We start from the raw sequence: 21,542 nt of genomic DNA, 5'->3' as shown, positions 1-21,542 counted from the left end.
TTGTTAATACAAAAATATTTGTGTGTAATTTTCCTATTTCGTATGAATGGAACAAATGCAATTTTTTTTTTGTATTTCATACATTATTTTAAAGTCATTTTGACTCATTTCAGATTTATGATGAAATTTTTTAATTTTAATTTTAATGTAAAATCAAGTTTGTGCTTTAGTTAAAGTAAGGTCATTATTTATCCACAAACGATTTAATAAATTCAATGTCTGGTTTTTACAACTCTTGTACACATCACTTGTTAACTCTAGTTGCCTGCAAGATTGGACACAATTCCAAGTTACGAAACAGCTTAAACCCACCTTTTTGACATACTTCAGATTGACTTCAGATTGCTATTAGAGAGCTAAGATGGCTTATCCACACAAAAAATTTGATAAATTAAATGTCCGGTTTTTAAAAGATCTACAGCTTTGGTACAAATTTTACCCAGTAGAAGAAGATGCGGCATTTTGAGGAAACTTCTCAACCAACTTTAGATTGACCTTCAAAAGATTTACGCTGTACTGCATGTTTTGCAATCGTGCTTCTGCTATGATTATCTCCTCCTTCAATAACTGAGCAGATTGCTCCAGCCATGCAGCATCTTGCCTTCCGCAATGCCTTGTAAGCGTCTCATGACACTCTGCGCCTCTTGGAAGGTTAGGTACATATTGCACCTTTGATGATCTTGTTAGAGCTATGATGACACCTGTCTGAATGAGAAATAAGACAGCCATTATGCAAATAACAATGACCAGCTTTGTTTGGCTGACGGAAGTCAAACCCGCAATGGAGAATTGCTGCTGCAGGTGCTGTGAAGCTTTCTCAGGAGCTGATGGCAAAGTTTGTAATGGTTGCTCGCTTTGCCTCAAGCCGTTTTCCCTGAAAGTTTGGCTTGATGGTGCAGTGCTCGAGTTCTTGGAAATCTTGCCATGGCCTTGAGTTTGTCCAAATCCAGCCTCAAGCTTCCTTTTAGGCTTTGCTTTCATGGATCCTAAATTCCACAACAGACCATAAAAGACATTTCTTTTAGATGCCCAGAATGAGATGATGCTGGCATGCTCTCTTATGTATGCCATAAATATAATACAATAACCTGAATGTTTAGCCGTTGTTGAAGAATGGCTTGTGTTCTCAACTCTTGTTGGCTCGTTATCAACAAGTCCTTTCTCCTGTAAAGTTCTGAAAGCCTGAAGAAAATGCAATGGCATTTCTCTTATTTCAATTTTCCACTTAACTAATAACATCGATTATGATGCTTGTGCACACGCAAGCAAGCGTACACAGTGACCATGTGAAAGGATCATATATACCTCAGCTAACCAAGTTGCGTAGACTTCCTTGCACTCTTCATAAGTGCCTTGCTCTATCTTTCCTGTTGCAAACCAAAAGGTAGCACTTTTATCTTTCCAAGCAAGCAAAAATACCTCTTCATGAACTTCAAAATCACATGTAGTGTGAATAATTATTGGATTTCTTGGGTACACTAATTTCAAATAGGAATTTTAATTTCAACTACTGATTTTTAGAGAGAGAGAGATTTATTTTTGTTCTGCAAGTAACTGTTTGGTGGTCGTGTAGAAACTCCCTGTGAGATTTCTCAATGTGTGATCTGATCTGTATTGTCTGGCTCTCTAGCTCAGCATTATATAACGCTCTCAAAAAACGATGTGATTCGAGTGTCTGGCCCTGGCTCTGATCTTCTCACCTCCTTTGTCCCCTCATAAGTCGGTCTATGTGTCTTTGAATCTCATGCAAAAAGGAGTGCGATCACATGTTTTTTTTAACATCTCACTTTTGTTATTAAAAAATGGAGCCATTATTGCAACATGTATGAATGTTTCCCGGCAATATAACCAATCATACACAATGAAAATTTGTACATAATTACGGATTAAGCTGAAACCTATCTGAGATTTTGGTACCATGTATCTTTAAGTTGAAAATCTGATAATCGACCAGCCTATTGGCGTTTGCCAGAGGCCCTTGAATGAAGGCCTTTATTTGAAGTAAGAGAAAGGCCACTCTCAATGGCAATAGGCAGCTGATCGTCTATCTGCTTATTGGCACTAAGTGGTGTCACCATCTGGCCACCCAAGTGGTCTTCCCATATTTCGTGCCAAGGTACGGGAGGCTAGGGAGCTTCGTGTCACATGTATTGAGGCTAGAACTCACAGTCACCTACGCTAGGCCAAGCCTCGTGTCACCCATAGTGTAGCCAAGACATGGAACCCACTGTTAGGGATCCTAGTTTAGGCTTTCAACTAAGCCAGTTCCGTGCTCAAGAAGACCTGCTATTTACAGGTTCCAGGAACCGGAGATATATCCATTGCATGATGCATATGCACACATATCTGCCTACTTGAAATTGTTTTCCTATGACTGCTTGCTATGACGTGTCCAATTCACGGGCAAGGGACGCCCACGCGTAAACCGCGTAAGTGCCCTATATTTTGACATGGTTTGTGGCATGTGAACAGGTGGTAAGTATTCATTTATACCCTTGTTTATTTTTCTATAAAGGTTTTATAACCTTCGTTGTTCACATTTATTAAAATTGGGCACCGGCCAATAGTCAGTGACCCGGGCCCATGTATGGACAGCCCAATTTTTGGGCACCTTTTTGCTCATGTGAACTCTCTTTATTCAATGGGCACTAAAGGAGCTGCCCACCTTTAATGAAGGTGGGCACTGCCACATGTCAAATGGGGGTTGGACCCCTTCCACCCCCCCTTCACCAACCTATCCCCCCACGAGTGCTTCTCTCCCTCTCTCTCTCTCTCTCTCTCTCTCATTGGAAAGAAAGCGCATAATTGTTGGGCTCTCTCTCTCTCTGCAAGTCGACACACAGAAGATAATACGCCTGGCTGCCCTTGTACTTGCTGCCGACTGTACCTGCTGGGAACCCTACTGTACCAACAGTACTGTGTAAGTACATTGGCAGGAAACCCTACTGTACATGCATGTACCTGTGTACCTGCCGAACCCTAACTGTACCTGCAAGTACAAGCGACACCCTAACTGTACCTGAAAGTACATGCTGAAACCCTAATTGTACCTGAAAGTACAACCTGAAACCCTACCTGTAGTACACGCTGAAACCCTAACTATACCTGCAAGTACAAGTTGAAACCCTAAATGTACTTGCAAGTACAAGCTGAAACCCTAACTGTACTTGCAAGTACATGCTGAAAACCCTAACTGTACTTGCAAGAACTTCTTGAATATCATCCTACATCTACAATACCAGATGTATGTGCTGTAAACAAACACCAAGTGTACCTGTTTGAGTACTTGCTATTGACATTGTGTACCAGTACCTATTCGTGTACTCGTACCTGGTCGCATACCTGTACCTATTTGTTTACTCGTACCAAGGAGGCTTAAGCCACGGTCTGCGAGGGTGTGAGCAAGGCTCTAGTACGAGCACCTATTTGTGCATGGTCTCGGAACAACAACTTCGCGTTCACCTCCCTCCAGGTGTATGAGACTCATGGCCAAGCTATTTAGACTCATTCGACGAGTCCAGCATTGACAACTACTCCGACACTCTTCTATTTGAGTAACTTGTCTTCATACTTGCATTGCATAGGATTATCTCGTTGGCAAGGCCTTGGAACTGTACAGATTTAAATCCTCCAATAATATACTTCAGTATTGAGAGAGAGAGAGAGAGAGAGAGGGGGGGGGGGGGGGGGAGGTCGGCCCGTTGAATGGTGGTGTATTGTGCAGTGCTTGTTGGGTAGGAGGGAAGCTAGCCTGCACACACATACACATACACACAACCTCAAGCACAGAGAAACGTGAGTGCTGGAAAAGATGTACTCTATAATAATATGAAAGTACAATGTGAGTACATAAAGTAGCCTAGGGCAAGGTGCCCAACACACATAAGTGTGTTCACACAGGGAAAAAAACTGTGTCCAGTCACAGGGAAAAAGTGCCCATGAGTAAGCTGTGTTCACACCTGAACTAGCTGGGAGTGGTCATGACCAACAAACCCCCCTCAAGTGAATGGTGTGAAAACGGGGACAGGGTGTAGCTGACTACCCTGGAAAAGGCTGTAAGCTTAAAGCTTCGCGGAAAGCTTCAAACTTTTCCCTCGAAAGAGGCTTTGTAAACCCATCTGCTATATTGGCATGTGTAGACACATAAGCCAAGTCAATCTCTCCTGCATGGAGCCTTTCTCTGACATAATGATAGTGAACCTCAATATGCTTTGTGCGGGCATGAAATACTGGGTTTCGTGCAACTGCCAAAGCACTCTGACTGTCAGTGTAAATGGTGGTAGAGGACTGCTGTCCAACACCAAGATCGGCTAGAAGGCATCGTAGCCAAACACATTCCACAGTACCTGTAAAGGCTGCCCTGTATTCAACTTCAGAACTAGAAGTGGCCACTGTAGGCTGCTTCTTACTAAGCCATGAGATGCATGAGTCACCGAGAAGAAAACAGTTACCACTGGTTGACACTCGTGTGTCATAGCAACCTGCCCAATCACTGTCTGTAAATGCAAGCAAGCATAGTGTAGAAGAACTGCCATAAAACAAGGCAAAGTTTACAGTGCCTTTTAGATAGCGAAAGACACGCTTACACACTTGCCAATGCATAGTGCTCGGACAATGCATGAATCTGCTCAACTGGGAAACAGCATACTATATGTCCAAACGAGTAGAGCATAAGTAGATAAGGCATCCCACAGCTTGCTGATAGGTGGCCACATTAAAAGGCTCACCAGCATGCTCAAGTGACAGTTTTAGACTTGGTTCCATAGGAGTAGAAACAGGTTTACAATCTGTCATGTGAAAACGCTCAAGGAGCTGCGCAACATATCTGCACTGAGATAACATGATACCACCCTCAAAAGGTATAAATAGTATGCCCAAATAGTAATGTAAATGCCCCATGTCTGTGACATCAAATGCATGCTGCAAATCAGCTTTAAAAGCTGAAATATCACCCTCTTCAGGGCCAATGACGAGAGCATGTCATCCACATAAAGAATAAGGATGAGAACATTGTTCCCAATGTGGCGTACATAAAGTGTACTCTCAGCTGAACTATTCTGAAATCCTTTGGCAATCAAGTATGTATGAATTTTGTGGTACCAAGCACGAGGGGCCTGTTTAAGACCATACAATGCTTTATGTAAAACGACATACTTTATTTTCTGCAACTTTTTGAACAAAGCCAAGAGGCTGAGACACATAAACTTCGTGCTGCAAATCACCATTCAAAAAGCAGTTTTAACATCCAACTGATGTACATGCCACTGCTTGTGGGCAGTCAATGCAATAACAGTACGTATGGTAGTCATACATGAAGTGGGAGCAAAGGTCTCCTCATAGTCAATGCCCTCACGTTGGGCATACCCTTTGGCGACCACGCGAGCCTTATGGCGATCAACTGAACCATCAGGCTTACGCTTAAGTTTGAAAACCCATTTTGTGCCAATAGCACGCTTGCCCGGGGGCAAGTCACATAACTCCCAAGTACCGTTTTTGTCAATGGAGTCCAACTCCGAGCGCATGGCTGCCACCCAATGGTCATCCTCCAATGCATCAACATGAGAAATGGGTTCCTCATTACAAGCAGTGGCAACAAGAGCTGTATCCACATAATGAATGGCAAGAAGCAGCACGTGTACGACCTAGCATAAATGTAGACTGTTTGCTATCACGCAAAGTGTCAACCAGCCATCTAGGAACAGTTTTTGACTTCCTAGTATCTGCATCTTCCTCTGCCAAAGCATCACTCAAGGTATCCTGATCAATCTGAGGTATTTCAGGATCAATTTGGGGCAAGTTCAGCTGCTGAATTTGCTGGTGTTCAGCAGGCATAGGTGGCTGTAAATGAGCTGAAAGTGGCTCTACATTGTCCACATTTGAATTGAATAAAGGCAACAAAGTATCAAAGACATCTTCCGGCCCAATAGATGGCTATTTGGTACATGAGACAAGTGGTTGAGATGCATATTCGTCAAAGATAACATCTCTTGACACAATGATCTTGCCTGTATTAGGCACAGAGTCTGTATCCTTTACTCTCAGTACTATAACCAATGAAAATGCATTTCATTGCCTTTGCATCAAGCTAATGTCTTTGTTGTGTGGGCACATGCATATATGCCAAACACCCACAGACTCTCATATGAGTGACCACTGGAATCCTGCCATTCCATGCCTCATAGGCAGTCATAGATTTCAAGGCTTTAATAGGGCAACAGTTAAGCACATAATTGGCACACATAACCGCCTCAAGCCAAAACTTACAAGGCAGATTCTTGCTTTTGAGCATGCAACATGCCATCTCCATAAGTGTACGATTACGTCTCTCTACAACTCCATTTTGCTGAGTATAGGGGGTAGTACACTGATGAGAAATACCATGTAACTGCATGTAAGTTGTGAACTCATTTGACAAATATTCCCCCCCTCGATCTGTACGCAATGTGACAAACTTGTGTCCACAAGCATTTTCAGCCATGGGACGGAAGTCTCTGAAAGCTGCAAAGGCACCTGACTTCATTTTTAAACCATACACCCAACAAAACCGAGTGTAGTTATCAATGAACGTGATGAAGTACAAGTGTCCTCCAAAAGACGGAGCCCTCACAGGGCCACAAAGATCACTATGAACAAGCTGTAACGGTCGGACAACCCTCATAGCCCCATCTTTAGGAAAGGAATTCCTATGCATCTTTCCAAGGATGCATCCTTCACATACATGCTTGAAGGGAACTTGCATAGGAGGAAGCTCATGCACCATACCTTGCTTCTGCAAGCGTACTAGAGATGGGAAGTTCAGGTAACCAAACCGAGCATGCCATAACTCAGTGTCACTCAACACACAAGAGGTGGAGGCAATCATAGCATCATGAGAATAAGTACTCCTGTCATACATATCAAGCTTATACAAGCCACTGCATAATGTCCCAGAAAGCATAAGAGAAGCTGAATCTCTGCTGTCATACACTGAGCAACAATGATCAGAAAACTGAACCTTAAACCCAGATAATGCAAGGGCTGAAACAGAAATGAGATTCTTCTTAATGCCTGGTACATATAAAGTGTCACAAAGAGTAAAGCTATCCCCATTACATGCTGTTAGGTACACATTGCCAATGTCTTTAATGGAGTAAGAGGCATCATTGGCACACATAACTATGCCACCTGGAGGTGAATCTTGCAAATTGGCAAATAGATCTCTGCAAGAAGTGATGTGCTTAGAAGCACCACTGTCATACAAGAAGCAGGCAAACTGCATGTAACCACTAATGCATATCCCTCATGAGCAAAGTTTGCCTCTTCTTTAGTGTCCACAGTAGCAGCCAAACCTTGCTGCTTCTTTTTCTTTTCATTGTCAATGCGCTTCCTACATTCCTCAATAAGATGGCCAGATTTTCTACAATAGTTGCATCTCTTCTTTTTCTTGTTGTCACCCTCTTTAGACGAGGTAGAATCTGAATGGGCATGTGGTTTGCCCTTAGGTTTACCACTAGATGAAGCCCCAGATTTACCTTTGTTTCGATCAAAGGCACCAAATGCCTGATCAGCAGAAAGCATAGTGGTCCTATTAGAACGAGACTGCTCCTCCTCCTGTAGTAAGAGAGTCACCAACTCATCAAAGGTATACAAGTTTGGATTACCCTTCATGAGTAGATGAAGAGTAGTAGGAAAACCCTGATAGGATTCTGGCAAACCCTGAAGCACTGTAGATACAAGTGAACCATCTGGAATGACCTCATCGATATTGATGAGCTGCTCTCGCAAATCCTTGATGCGGGTAAGGAACTTGTCCATTGAATCACCCTCAACCTCTTAGGGATTCATGCAATGCAAACAGAGTTTCTCGTCATCATGGCCACAGCGGAGATGAAGGCTGCTCTTTCCCGTGTGCTGTCAGAGCAGATGACAATTCACCAACAACGGCTAAGTCATGAAGTTTCTACTTTCACAGTTGCAATTTGCCAAACACCACCAACAGCTGAATGGTAAGAAGATTTCAAGGGAAGTAGCTGTTAAGGCCAGAGAGAATAAGAAGAAGTTACATACCATGCCGCTAGCAGGAAGGTCCCGTTTAATAACTACAGAGAAATGCAATACCTTTCCAGACTGTTTTCTTGGAGAAGGAAACGTCCACAAATCCACGAACCACGCAGTGAGGAGTAGCTCTGCCAATTAATGGAACCACATCCCATCGCCCCTGCATCATGATGTCTTCGCCGTCATACCAAGAACATGAAGATCTTTCTTCATGAGCGCAATAAATCAAAGCTCACACCGAAGTGCTGCATCCTTTCCAAAGGCTACCAGGCTACTGGAAAAAATATTATTTTAAAGACAGCACAAAAATAAAATCATTGCCTCCACTCGGAAGTAGTCTCCATATGGTATGTCATTCATTTGTTGTGATGTCTCTACAATCAAATGGCTGCATAAAAGTTGATAACTCATCAGAACATGATGTTGTCACTCTAGAACACTTACCTAGGCACACCATAACCATATGTCCATTAACAAGCATTCACCTGTTCTGATATATGCGATATCGTTGTACCTCTTGACAGTTACTACTTTTAGGACCTGTGCCATTACAAATAGAAGCAAGTGAGCTAAGGAAGATTCCCTATCCAAGCGGGCTAACCAATCCAATGCATCAATGCTTCTCTTCCAAGTTTACTGCTGCCTCTGGAGTTCCAACTTACCAAAGTAAACTTTGATGGGGTGTCGAAAGGAGACATCACGAACATGCCCGAAGTGTTGATCTTTTGCCCAATTTGTGCACTGGAAATCTTTACATGTAACGAAAAGAGACAAACCAAGATTCAGAACGTACCTTTGCACTTTTTTTAGGAGAGTTGCGCATGTAAGGGTGGGGTGGGTGTGTGCACAAACGTGATTGTAAGAAAAACAGGAAATCAATCAATCAAAATATAGCAAAGCTGCAGAGGCTCATCCAAGTTATTTTGGGAAGCTTAAATACAGAGGACAAGGGCCAGTGCACCGCCGACAGGAGACAGGAGCAAACGTGCACTGTACGGGCGAGGCTGTGAAGGCTATGCCAATGCATAGGAGCAACACTAGCATCCATACCCAGGTCCAAACTGTTGTATGGGTGTGTATACATCCATATGATTGTACTAATGTCTAAATAGTTGTCTAGACAATTCTAGGCTCTCTTGCACGACTGTTTGAGCCTACACATGCTATGTATCAAAATGTCCTCATTGCTGGCACGAGCGGCATTTCCCAAACTCTTAACATTCTATTGACAACCTGTTTGGTGCTGAGGCAATCCCATTTAGCTACTGAATGGATATTCGATATCTTTGTTGAAGTAGCAAGAGCTTTTAGGGAGTACGAGAGCATTCCCTACCCCTCCTACCCCCCCCCCCCTCTCTCTTTCCTCCTCTTCCCTTATTAATGAAGGATGAGCATAGAACAAGTTGCAATCTTCTTGCCTTCATCTCCACATTTATTATGAAATGTTTCACAGAACTTGACTGAATCATTTGAGAAGAACAGCTGAAAGAAGTTGTTTACATCAACCTGCAAAACATAGCCCTTTCCAAAATTACTCTGCAATGATAGCAACTATGAAAATGACAACACAATACCATAGATCCTGGCTCCACAGAGAAAGGGGTAAAAAGTTGGAAAAAAGGACTATGAACAGCAAAGCATAATGGAGGCTTACAGGAACCTCGCATTCTAATACTGTCTTGTATTGCTCTGGCACTGCAGCCATAAAGTTAAAGACAAAAGTCAATAGCAATAACAGATGTCAGAGAAGCTCTAGTAATGATAGTACCATGATGTCTCATCAACAATTGAACAAAGAATTATTATTACAGAGCATTACATCAAATCCGTATGAACTGCTGTTCATTTATGGTCAAAGAATAGATCTGCAAAATAAAAGAGGCTCTATCGTACATCTGTGTACAGATAGCATACCCTCGTATCAACATAATATGTTGAGCAAGCATGTGTACACTCAAAAGTATGTAGTAATGGAAGAATGTCACCACGTCAAGATGGTGCATAAGCTAAAAGGCTATGATGCCCTGTGACTTACAATCAGAAACGAAAGTATAACTGAAAACAGAATGATCTACTTAAACGCATAAACATTTACCTATGTACAGGTAAAACTGTGTTGAACAAGCCTGTGTGTCAAATAAAAAATGGCAAGGAAAGCAACAAGGGCAAGTGATGCTAAGAAAATTAGAAGATGCAAGATCTTTCCACACCCAAAACTGAAGCAGATAATAGATGAGCTCACAGTATACCATCAACTTGAAAGCCCATTAGTGTTATCAACCATCTATCACACCATAAAAACTAACTCAAGAGACTATTAAAGAAGAGATTCCTCAAAATAGTACAGCTTCGTTGCATCAAACATGTCACCAATCAAAGTTAATAATCGCACAAGTTAAGCTACCAATGTCATACCTTTGGGTGCAACTTCATCTTCAACCTCCCAAAAAGTGCTCTCCTTAGAAGGAGAACCTTCAGTAACTTGTGCATCTTTAGTTTCTACAGCACTGCTTGAATCCACCATAGGCAGTAAGACTTCCGTGATTTCTATATCGTTGGCTTCCCCACCATTTTCAGCTGCATCCTCAACTTCAACACTAAGTTCAGCAGGTACTTCTATGATATCCCTGCTTCATGACATATGCAGGCCTTCAATATTAAGATGTCCAAAACTTATGCGTCTATGGCAAGATTTTTACAGAACTCTGAAACATACCTGCTTCTAAAGCTTGACTCAGAAAAACAGGCATCATGTTGCTCTTGAGCTGCCTGCACATGATGGCTTGTAAGAAGAGACAGGTTACTCTGCATTAAATAGCAAGTACTTGTCTGATTCCGAAGTTGTCCTCAAGCCCAGGAACTAACTGAGAGATGTTTAATACCATGGCCCCTTGCCATCTCCTCTTTCAATTCAAACCAAGATCAAGGTATAAGAAGCATGAAATGTAAAGACTACCTGCGAGTCAGAATCTAATATTGCATTCCTGCTATGACGAGACCACCCTTCCACTATCAAACGGTAAGCCTCATCTCGGGAGAGGAAAGAGGCAAAAAAGCTCTGCAATCACCATGGCAAAACACTCATCTTGAAGCTTAAGGGAAAAAAAAATTCCAAGTATAAAGTAGATAGAATGACTTGGTAAAGCTATTTTGTTGGGCCAGAATTTAATAAAAATGAGATTAAACTTCATCACCCTGGACTGCCACAATAACCACTTTATCGTGGTGGTGTGGGCAATGGAGGCAGGCCCTGCAATCTTCTACAAGGAGGAAAGCACCGACAAGATCTTTATTTATCCCATCACACGATTATCACCCCCTATCTTAGCTAGGAATTGCTCAGCAGCATAGCAAAATGGAAGATTTGGTGAAACCAGTGCCGCGAGACCATCAAAGGCTTGGCAATAACTGCAGAGGTACTGACCTTCTTCACAATCTTTGCCACCAATAAGAGCCCATTCAGGGCAACTCCAGAGCTATGGTGGAAAGGAAGTACACTTTCCTATGCTCATAAAACCTCGTCATAGTCTTGTTTGACTGTGGCAATACTGAGGATGTCATTTCTAAGTGGCTTGCCCACCACCCTAGTTTGAATTTGACTCCAATAAACAAAACAGTTATCATAGCGATGGAAAGTCTACAATTGATTTCGGGTGTAGAATGGTTGACTGGGGTGATAACTTTTTCTAGATCACAAAGACTACCAAAATCGATCATCATCCAAGGGTAACCTGAGAAGGCTTTGCAATCTATCATCTCTAGCATACAATCTAGTAGTTCTAATGCTGTGATTCTTCCCATTATTGTTGATGTAGTTGGGGACTTATCTTGTGAATGAGATCTCTCAAGAATATACAGAGACAATACCATGACACAAAGATAAAAGAACAAAGAAGAAAAACCACCAACGAAAGCAGCTTGGGGGCACGTAACACACTCACCCCAAACCAACTTTGTGACCCATCTGATCAGCCGAGAGCCACACTCCAATGGATACCAAAGCACAACACCACGATACCTCCAGACATCCCAAAGAGGTACCACAATCCAACATCGCCGTTCGGTACACCATACCCTCAAGACTTCCCTTCACAAAAATGCGAGCATCAAAGAGGCACGACCTGCTCCATTTGTGTGTTAAGCGTACAAGCAGTCCACATAGTGGAAAATGTGGCATAACAAGGAGGGCCATGTGTTTAATGTGATTGATCACTTGGAGTGTGCAATTAAGGAAGATGAAAGAACGCACACAGGGATTGACATGATCCCACAACTCAACTGTGCCTAAGCCTCCTGCTCTTTCCTAGTAGAAAGTGAAAGCTCATCCTCCTCCAACTCTGGCCTTGGAACTCCAACCACAATGAGATCAGCCAAATCATAAGACTCCAGGCAGCAGACTCCCTCATTACCTTTCAGATGCCATAGTTGGTCCCGACCGACTGTCCACCACCAGCAATGTCGGGAGGGTGGGGAGCTTCACATGCTTCTCAGCCATCTCGAGCAAATCTGCCATCTCAAGGGTTCACAAGGTCTTGTGAAGGGAGGGTGGGTTAGAAAAAAAAATGAAGAAGAGGCTGCAACTGCTTTGCAAGGTGGCTGTCCAGCAATGATGGCCACCGTCAACCTGCTTCTCCCATCCCGACAGCCCAAAATTCTCCAATCAACACCAAAAAACAGTAAAACCTCAAGCTCTCACTATCTCCAAGCTTCAAGCCACCTGGGGATGTGATACCATGTCGGAATGCACAACGGAAATGAGACAAACTGCTATGAGAGAAAAACGCAGAACTTTAGGAGAGAGAAGCTATATAAACTCTACTATATACACAAGATCCGGTATGATGGTGTGTGGGGGGCAAGGCACCTGGTCGGCGAGCCTAAAACAGGCCGACAGCCCCATGAGATGCTTACAACCAGGCCAAGTCGGCCAGCAATAGGCCTGGTCGGCTGGCCCACGACCTCGCCCAGCCCCTCAATGGGCCCCTCTTGGCCAGCCACTAACTACAGCCGACCAGAACATGAGCAGAAAAACACCCCCCCCTCTCCCCCCCCCCCAAAAAAAAAAACGGTCCTACAAAACTGGGAATGGAAAGAAACATGGAGAGGTACTCACACCGGGCGGGCACACCCACAACAAAGGCCCTCACTCCCTACTACTCAGTAATATGATACAGACAGGAGAGATTGCTAACAACTTCACCCATCTTGCTCGGACGAGCTCGAAAGTCTTGTTGATTCTCTCCTTTTCTTCATCAAGTGCCTTCGTGCGCATGTCGTTGTAGGTGATACCATGCCAAGGGCCATGGCATGGTCCTACTTCGGCAATGTCCCTAACCATCCTTTGCCATTGAGGAGCTTTAAGGACACGAAATGCGAGATTGCACTCAATGACTGTTGCGTGCAATCTCCACATTTGCCTCTGTTGCTTTGCTCGGACCCAAGAGACAGTGATCACATTCGCTCCAATGGTGCCTCCAAGAGTGGCTTGCCTCGTTTGGAATCTCAAACTCACTTAAGTCGCTTTGATGAGGGGTTGGAGTTGGTCAAGGGAGAGAAGGATGACAATGATGTATCCTTTGCCGGCATGATGACTTCGTCTTGAGCAGCGGCAAAGGCGGGGAAGACTCTTCCACTATCACTTGCTGTACCAAGTAAGGAGTACTTCTTCACAATGCCATCAGCAATGTCTTGAGGGATCATCTTGCAAGGTGCAATTTGCCCCCCGGGCCCCCCATCTTGGAGAGATGTGCAAGAAGCCTAGTGGCACTACTAGTGTAGACCTTGCCACAATAGTTGCAAGTCCAATTCCATGCCCCCAACTTCCCTCGTTCTTCTCATGGGGAGGGAGAGGCTTGAGGAAGAGGGAGAGAGAGGGAGAGGGAGGGAGAGGCAGAGGCTTGAGGCTTGAGGGAGAGAAAGGAGAGGAAGGGAGAGGGAGAGGCTTGAGGAAGAGGGGGAGACTTGAGAAAGAGGTAGAGGCTTGAAAGTTGAGGAAGAGGAAAGGGAGAGGGAGGGAGAGACTTGAGGAAGAGGGAGAGGGAGAGGGAGAGTCTTAAGGAAGAGGGAGATGCTTGAGAGAGCCTAGAGGGGAGAGAGGCTTCAGCCTTAGAGGAGAGCTCAAGGGAGAGGATTGACCTTGAGCAATGAGCACTTGTGATCTTCAGTGGGTCCAAGAGGTGGTGCTAAAATGCCTAACAAAACTTGTGCCACAGTTTCAGTCCCCCTTGATGCTGTGGAGGAAGGGCCAGGAGTTGGTGTTGCAGGACGAGGCTCTTGCCCTGTGACAATCTCCCATAGCCCCTTGGCAATTAGCAAACTCTTCACCATGAAGCTCCATAATGAGTAGTTGGGACCATCAAGCCAATCTTCAATTGTCATGAATGCACCAAACCCGGAAGATCATTGGAAGCAACTCTTTGCGACATCCTCATATTAGTACAAAATTTCCCAAAGCTGGAAAGAGAACTAGGAACAAGAAAGTCTCCCTTTGACGTAAGCTCTTGGAAAAATAAGAGAAACAGAGAGTTACCGGAGTGTGCACACAATGCACCAGGATATGACGGGATTGAAGGTGCGATTGCCGCAGTATACCAAAAACAAGGTTAACACTTGAATGAGTTAACACACGACTCCGGGAGTGTTGCACAGAAACACAAGAGCGCCTAGATGATATGCACAAGTACAAGAGCACCTGTGGATACTTCAACTTTACAAAAATTCCCCTACTGAACAAGAATCCCCAAATATACCGCACAGAGGCTTTGAATTTGACAAAAAAGGTGTACGAAAAGAAAGCCTGAAAATGCATATTCCTCTGTGAACAATATGTTGGTGAGAGTTAATCCTCTTCTTCCCTCCTTCCCTCAAACGCACAAGGCACAGCAAGGCTGAGCTAGAGCTGAGGCGTGAACCGAGAACAAGGCTGACTTATGGAGGAAGCTTTGGGTGAGGTAGCGGCAGAGATCTCAGACAATGGGTGAGCTGGTCTCAAAGCCAGCTAAGGCGACGTAGCCATTAGCTGAGTGGCGCACGACGGCGGAGCAGAGAAGCGTGTTTGGCCAGTGAGCGCAAGCGCTAGGCAAGGTGGCATAGATAGGCAGCCCGTTGACCGCGGTGGTACTCACTACAGTAGCGCTGCCCATATGGCCAATGGTGGGGGTTGGCTAGAAACTAGCGCTACCCAACGGGTTGGCGGCGGCGGCACTAGCGACGATGGGCACTGTGCATGGAGCTCCACTGCTTGCAACTAGACAAAGGCAGCACAAGCTCTAATACCAAATGTTGGCAAGATGCCTAGAGTGCAAACACACAGCCAGTAGGGAGAAGAGCGAGAGTGATTATAATCAACAAGATAATCAACACAAGGGAAAAGGGATTGGAGAGTACAAGAGTAATGGAAAGCATAAATTCATTATAGACATAGGTCCTTTTTATAGGAGAGACCCCTTTACATATTCTAAAGCATATGCTAAATATGATGCCACCACCATAGTTGCAATGAAACGCGTTTCATTCCATCTGAATGAAACGAAACGTTTCATTGGAATGAAACGCGTTTCTTTCATGTTGCCTGGGAAAACCTACGATTTTCAACGTTTTCTATCCAGAGAGCATGTTTTTCGAAAAAACGTCTACAGGCGACTGGTAACTAATTGAAGGAGCTCCTGCCTTGCACAAATCAGCTCCTCCCGCACTTCCGAGGTTCCATGCCCGCCATCTTTCAGGTTGGTTGTCTTAATTTGTGCTTTTTTTCTTCAATTTTGTAAAAAAAACACAGATTTTAAAATTTGGGGGTTTTTATGCTAGGGTGCCAATCCAACCCTACTTTTGTCAAGATGCCTCGCACTAAGGATGCCATGTGGGCCCATGTCACTCCTGATCTAAATATGGTGGTTCAGGCACACAAAAGTGGAAATGCGATTTTTGCGAGGTTTTTTCAGGAGGGTCGATAATCCGTGTTAAGGTCCATTTCATAGGTTTAACCAAGGAAGGCATTGGTGCATGCAAACTTGTGCCTGCCAGCATCAAAGCCGAGCTACAAGAATGGAAAAGACAGCGTTGTGGGCATGTGCTTAAGGATATTGGGGCTAGTGAGGTGTGCATCAAAGAGAACACGGTTGGGTTCAGAGGAAGATGCACAAAGCCAAGAAGGATTTGGGGATGCTGGTAGTTCCACTCCCACGGCAACACGAACCCCTTTGCCCGCAGCACCCAAAGCCTCAATAAAATCCATATACTTCCGTGTGGGTACTGATTCTTCCCCAACAACCACGCGTCTTCATGCAATAGAGCTGGTACAGCAAGTATAACTCTCCATTCAGCCGGTATAGCAAGTACAATGGCTGGTATAGCAAGTACAACCTGCACAATGGCTGGTACAAAAGGTACAAATGTTGGTACAGCAAGTACAGTGGCTGGTACAGCAAGTACAATGGCTGGTAGAGCAGGTACAACAAGTACAAGGACTGATACAGCCAGTACAATTGCTAGTACAACAGGTACAAGGGCTGGTACAACAAGTACAACGGCTAGAAATCATAATAAATGATTAAATACCCTTGCCTTCGGTATTTCTTCGCGATGGAAGCCTCCAAAACAGTCCCCAACAACCGGTATTCTTCATGGGCAGCCTTCAAGAGAGAGAGAAAGAGAGTATCCATCATTAGGGCAGCCTGTATTAGTGGTAGAGGCTAGTGTGCAGCAAGAGAGCCTCCATTAATGAAGAGAGAGGACTCCAATTTATAGATTTGGGCCTCCCATGAGCTAAAATGGCAAGAGAAGGCTACAATGACAAGTGGAGAGCCACACAATAGCTGGAGTGACAAGTGTGAGGCCACTTGTCTCACTTTGATCCACTTTCTAACAAGTGTCAAGCCACTTGTCTCACTTTGGTCCACTTTCTTGCCACATGTCCCAATCTAAGAGATGGGTCCTTCCATAAACTTTATCTCTAAAAATATCCCAACTGGTAGACATTCTGTTATAGGCACTTTGCCAACTCTTGGTATCTGCTCAGTTTGAGATGTAATGACGCGAACAGAATTTCCATCGGAGTCGGGCCAAAAATAGGAACTCTCCGAGGAGTAGCCACCTTTGTGGAGGAGATGCAGCCACCTGCAAAGGATGAAACAGCCGCCTGTTGTAGAGGAGACAGCCACCTGTTGTAGAGAATGGGCAGCCGCCTACAAGGGAGGAGGAGGAGGCGCAGCCGCCAGAGCTGAAGAGGAGAAGGTGCAGAGGCCGCCTGGCTGTGCAGCCACCTGCTCTATGGCCGCCTGCAAAGGAGAGAGCACAGCCTGCTGGAGAGCATGCGCAGCCGCCTGCAAGGGTGGAGGAGGGAGGCGCAGCCGCCAGCTGAATAGGAGCACAGCCTGCTGGTAGAGCACAGCCGCCTGAGGGGTGAAGTAGCCGCCTGGCTGCAGCCGCCTGTGGGGTGGCTCAGCTGCCTGGGGAATAGAGGGAGCAGCCGCCTTTGGAGAGGAGCAACCTGATGAGGAAAACACAGCTGCCTGCTGTGCAGCCGTCAGCTGTGGAGGTGGAGGAGGCGCAGCCTAAGGAGGAGGAAGCGCACAATCGTCTGTCTGTAGGTGAGCAAAAGGATGGTCGCCTCTTTGTAGGTGTTGGAGGGGGAGCACACGACCACAGCTGGCCGGCTCCCCACGCTTGCATGGGGGCGGCCAGCTTCAAGGTGGGGTGTGGGTAGGTGGCCGTGCACCCACCCCCACCCTTGGCCCACACGTGGGTGCCCATAATGGGTGCCCACTTTTTAAATGAATGTCAACTAACAACCTTATAAAATTAAAGGTTAGAAAGAAAGCTATTAAACAAACAAGTGCAATACACTTACCACATGTTCACACGCAACAAAACTCGTCAGAAGACAGAGCGAACTTCACGACTCACTGGCAGGCGTCCCCGCTTAGTAAGTGGCACGTCAAACAGGCAAACACAAGAATACAAGTCATGCGAAAACAGTTTCAAACATGCAAAACATGAATGCATGTGCAAATAGTATTATGGACATATCTCCCGTTCATGGAACAAGTATAAAACATCTGTCGCACAAAAATGGCATGACAGAAAACATAAATCCCGGTCTTTCTATGGAGTGAAAGTCCCATAGGTAAAACATAGTTCTAGGCACGAGCCTCCCTATGGAGTGACACTCCCATAGGCTAGACACGGTACAAATACTGGCTCTTCCATGGCGTGACAATCCCATGGATAGAACACAGTCCAGGTCATACACGGGTGGCACCAGTCTGGCTCCCATCCATACGACACCATCCTGCTAACACACGAGTGGCACCAGTCTGGCTCCTGTCCATGTTAAGCAAAAATACTAGCCCCCTTCACATGAGACACCGGCCTGGCCTCAAGTGAACGAGACACAAATCTGGAGATGGACCAAATGGTCGGCCAATTGGTGACATCCCCCCGGGCTTCTAAAGAGTTGTCCTCAACTGAAAAGCCTCAAGATATGCCTACAACAACTGTGGGTAGTCAATAAAATAATCCTCATTTACCCACTTTACATCAATAGGCAAATAATTTTTGAACTTCACAAGGTATCTCCTGGAAAGCTTTCCTGCAGGTAGCTTTCGCTCCTTGTGAAAGACAATCTGTTTTGACTGGAGGATCTCCTCAAGCTCATCAATCTCTGGCGGATATTGTGTGACAGGCTCGTCAGGGTCTGGCTTCACATATTTCCGAAAAAGACTCACATGAAATGCATTGTGAATCTTCCAATGACTAGGTAAAGCAAGTTTGTATGACACTTCATTGATCTTTTGAATCACCTTGAAGGGTCCATAATAGTGAGAAGAAAGCTTAGGATATGATCCTTCTCGTCCTGGCCTCTTCCGAAGCCTGGCCTTATCAAATTTCAGCAAAACCCAATCACCTTCTTTGACTTGCATGTCCCGTCTATGCTTGTCAGCAGCCATTTTATGCTTATGTTGTGATCTTGCAATGGCTGTCCGTACCTGAGCAAAGGCTACATCCAAGTCACGAACATATCCATCAGCTGCAAAAATCTCATCCTTTGTACGAAGGATGGGTGGCAATACCACTCTACCATAAATAATCTCAAACGGGGCCTTTCCCGTGGAGGCATGGATCGTATTGTTGTAGGTAAACTCAACAAGTGGAAGATACTTCTCCCATACAGTCTTTTGATCTGCCACATAACACTTCAACAAATCCAACACGGCTGAATTTGCAGCTTCACTTTGGCCATCCGTTTGGGGATGATAAGCTGATGAAAACTCAAGTTTAGTACCCATGTTATCAAATAAAGCCCTCCAAAAGAGGCTTGTAGTCCTAGGATCTCTATCCCCAACAATGGATTTAGGCATACCATGATGCTTGAAGATATTAGCAAGAAAAAGCTTTACCATATGATCAACTTTAATGGTTTTCTTGACGGGCAAGAAGTGAGCTTGCTTGCTAAACCTGTCCACAATGGTCCAAATAGCATCATTCCCATGCTGGGATCTAGGCAAGTCCATAATAAAATCCATAGTAATACTTTCCCAAGGTTGCGAGGGAATAGGCAATGGCTGAAGCAAACCTGGCGGTTTTTGCCTGTCAAATTTCACCTTTTGGCAAGTAATACATGCACGTACATAATCCACAATGTCTTTACGCATGCTTGGCCAAAAGAAATCTCTCTCAATCATGCGTGTAGTGGGCATGATACCTCTATGACCAGCATAAGGTGGAGCGTGGCATTCCTCCATAACCTTTGGACGCAAATCCTTCACCACACAGGCAATTATCCTTCATAAGATAACCCTCGTTGATAACATAAGAGGCATGTGAGTGACCAGCCATCAAATCAGTCCATACATGGAAAAAATCAGCATCCAAATGATACAAATCACGCATAGCAGATAAGTCCCCATGAGAGGCCACTGAGACTGCAGCCACGTAAGGCCTCCTGGATAATGCATCGGCCACCACATTTTTCTTTCCCGGAGTATGCACAATCTGAAAATGAAACATGGAAAGAAAGTTTGCCATTCTCATCTGCTTCTCCAAAAGCTTTGTTTGAGATAGAAAGTATCTCAAGCTTTCACGATCTGTCTTGACTATAAATTCAGCCCCAAGAAGATAATGTTTCCATATCTTTAAGGCATGAATTACAGCCAAGAGCTCTTTCTCATAGATATCCATATGAAGCTCAACATCATGCAAACGACGGCTCTCGTATGCAACTGCATGCCCTTCTTGATTTAGGACAGTCCCTATACAATCGCCACAAGCATCACATTCTACTACAAATGATCTTTGCAAGTCGGGAACAATTAATACGGGTCCACATATGATAGCATGCTTGAGCTGCAAGAAAGCATCCTATTCTTTTGAAGTCCATTTGAAAGTGGTTTTCTTCTTTGTGAGATCATGTAGAGGGGTGGCTATCATAGCAAAATGCCTTCTGAAACGCCTATAATATGAACATAATCCCACAAAACTACGTACTTGATGTACGTTTTGCAATTCTGGCCAATTCCGAATGGTCTCTATCTTTGCAGGATCCATTGTTACTCCATTCTTGGATACGATGTGACCCAAATAATGTATCTCTGAAAGGAAGAACTCACTTTTCTTGGCATTAATGAAAATTTTATGCTTCCGCAACTCTTCGAACACTGTGACCAAATGAGTTCTGTGTTCCTGCTCATTCTTGGAGAAAACCAAGATGTCATCAAAGAATACACCTGTGAATTTGCGATGGGGTCGGAATGTCCTATCCATCGTACGATTAAACGTGGCAGGAGCATTGGTGAGACCGAAGGGAGCATCACCAAAAATTCATATAATCCAAAAGCTGTCCTGAATGCAGTTTTATGGACATCCTGTGGCACCACTCGTATCTGGTGATAACCACTCTTCAAATCAAGACGGCTGAAACAAGCCGAACCATCAAGCTTATCCAAAATGTCATCAATACGCGGAATTGGGAATCTATTCTTGATGGTAAGGTTATTTAAAGCTCTACAGTCCACACACATGCGGAATGACCCGTCTTTCTTTTGAACAAGAAGCACAGGAGAGCAATAAGGTGATGAACTAGGTTGAACCAAACCTTTCTCTAAAAGCTCATTTACCTGCTTCATGATCTCTTCTTGTGCGGCACACACGGTATGCGGGTTTGTTAGGTGGAGAACTACCTGGCACAAGATCTATGCGATGATCTTCGGGCCTTTGGGAAGGTAATTCACCTGGCAATGCATCAGCAAAACAATCGTTGAATGCATGAAGAAAATTCAGCCTATCGTAAGTCATAGCATCCACAACCATGATAGCTAGATTGAGAGAGAGAGACCACACAAGACAACAGCTCGCTGAAGCTTTCGCTCGAGCTGCCTGCTCGAGCTGCCTGCTCGAGCTCCCACCCCCCCTCCCCGCCCTCGTGATTGCCTCTCCCCACTTGCTCACACCTCCCCCTCTGCGCCCCTGTGCTTCTCGCGCCCCCCGCCCTCCCTTTCGCGCCCGTTGCC

At 44.7% G+C, this 21,542-nt stretch overlaps 1 protein-coding gene across 6 annotated transcripts in view; it reads right to left on the bottom strand.

Moving 5' to 3' along the window:
• Positions 1-369: 369 nt before the first annotated feature.
• The window catches only part of LOC147613930 (protein VASCULAR ASSOCIATED DEATH 1, chloroplastic-like), a 120,948-nt gene continuing 99,775 nt past the window's right edge, over positions 370-21,542 (bottom strand). The window contains exons 6-17 of one of the 6 annotated variants that reach the window (XR_015263283.1): positions 10,994-11,095; positions 10,754-10,842; positions 10,453-10,664; positions 9,692-9,732; positions 9,456-9,543; positions 8,700-8,786; positions 8,523-8,577; positions 8,359-8,425; positions 8,098-8,197; positions 1,306-1,733; positions 1,089-1,182; positions 370-986 (exon numbers count right to left, since the gene is read on the bottom strand). Coding sequence is in view for 4 of the 6 variants with exons in the window: in XM_086781930.1 (XP_086638056.1) it covers positions 436-986; positions 1,089-1,182; positions 1,306-1,367; positions 8,098-8,197; positions 8,359-8,425; positions 8,523-8,577; positions 8,700-8,786; positions 9,456-9,543; positions 9,692-9,732; positions 10,453-10,667; positions 10,754-10,842; positions 10,994-11,095 (1,551 nt within the window). In the remaining 2 variants the exon portion in view is untranslated. Of the gene's footprint in view, positions 987-1,088; positions 1,183-1,305; positions 1,734-8,097; positions 8,198-8,358; positions 8,426-8,522; positions 8,578-8,699; positions 8,787-9,455; positions 9,544-9,691; positions 9,733-10,452; positions 10,668-10,753; positions 10,843-10,993; positions 11,096-21,542 lie in introns of all 6 variants that reach the window. The other 5 variants (XR_015263284.1, XM_086781931.1, XM_086781930.1 and 2 more) reach the window with 5 other exon arrangements.

This window comes from Cibotium barometz, chromosome 43 (genome assembly GCF_041138505.1).
Source record: "Cibotium barometz isolate CiBa-2024 chromosome 43, ASM4113850v1, whole genome shotgun sequence".
Lineage (NCBI taxonomy): Eukaryota > Viridiplantae > Streptophyta > Polypodiopsida > Cyatheales > Cibotiaceae > Cibotium > Cibotium barometz.
The sequence above is the reverse complement of the archived record's forward strand: the minus strand, read 5'-3'. Positions and strand labels throughout refer to the sequence as shown.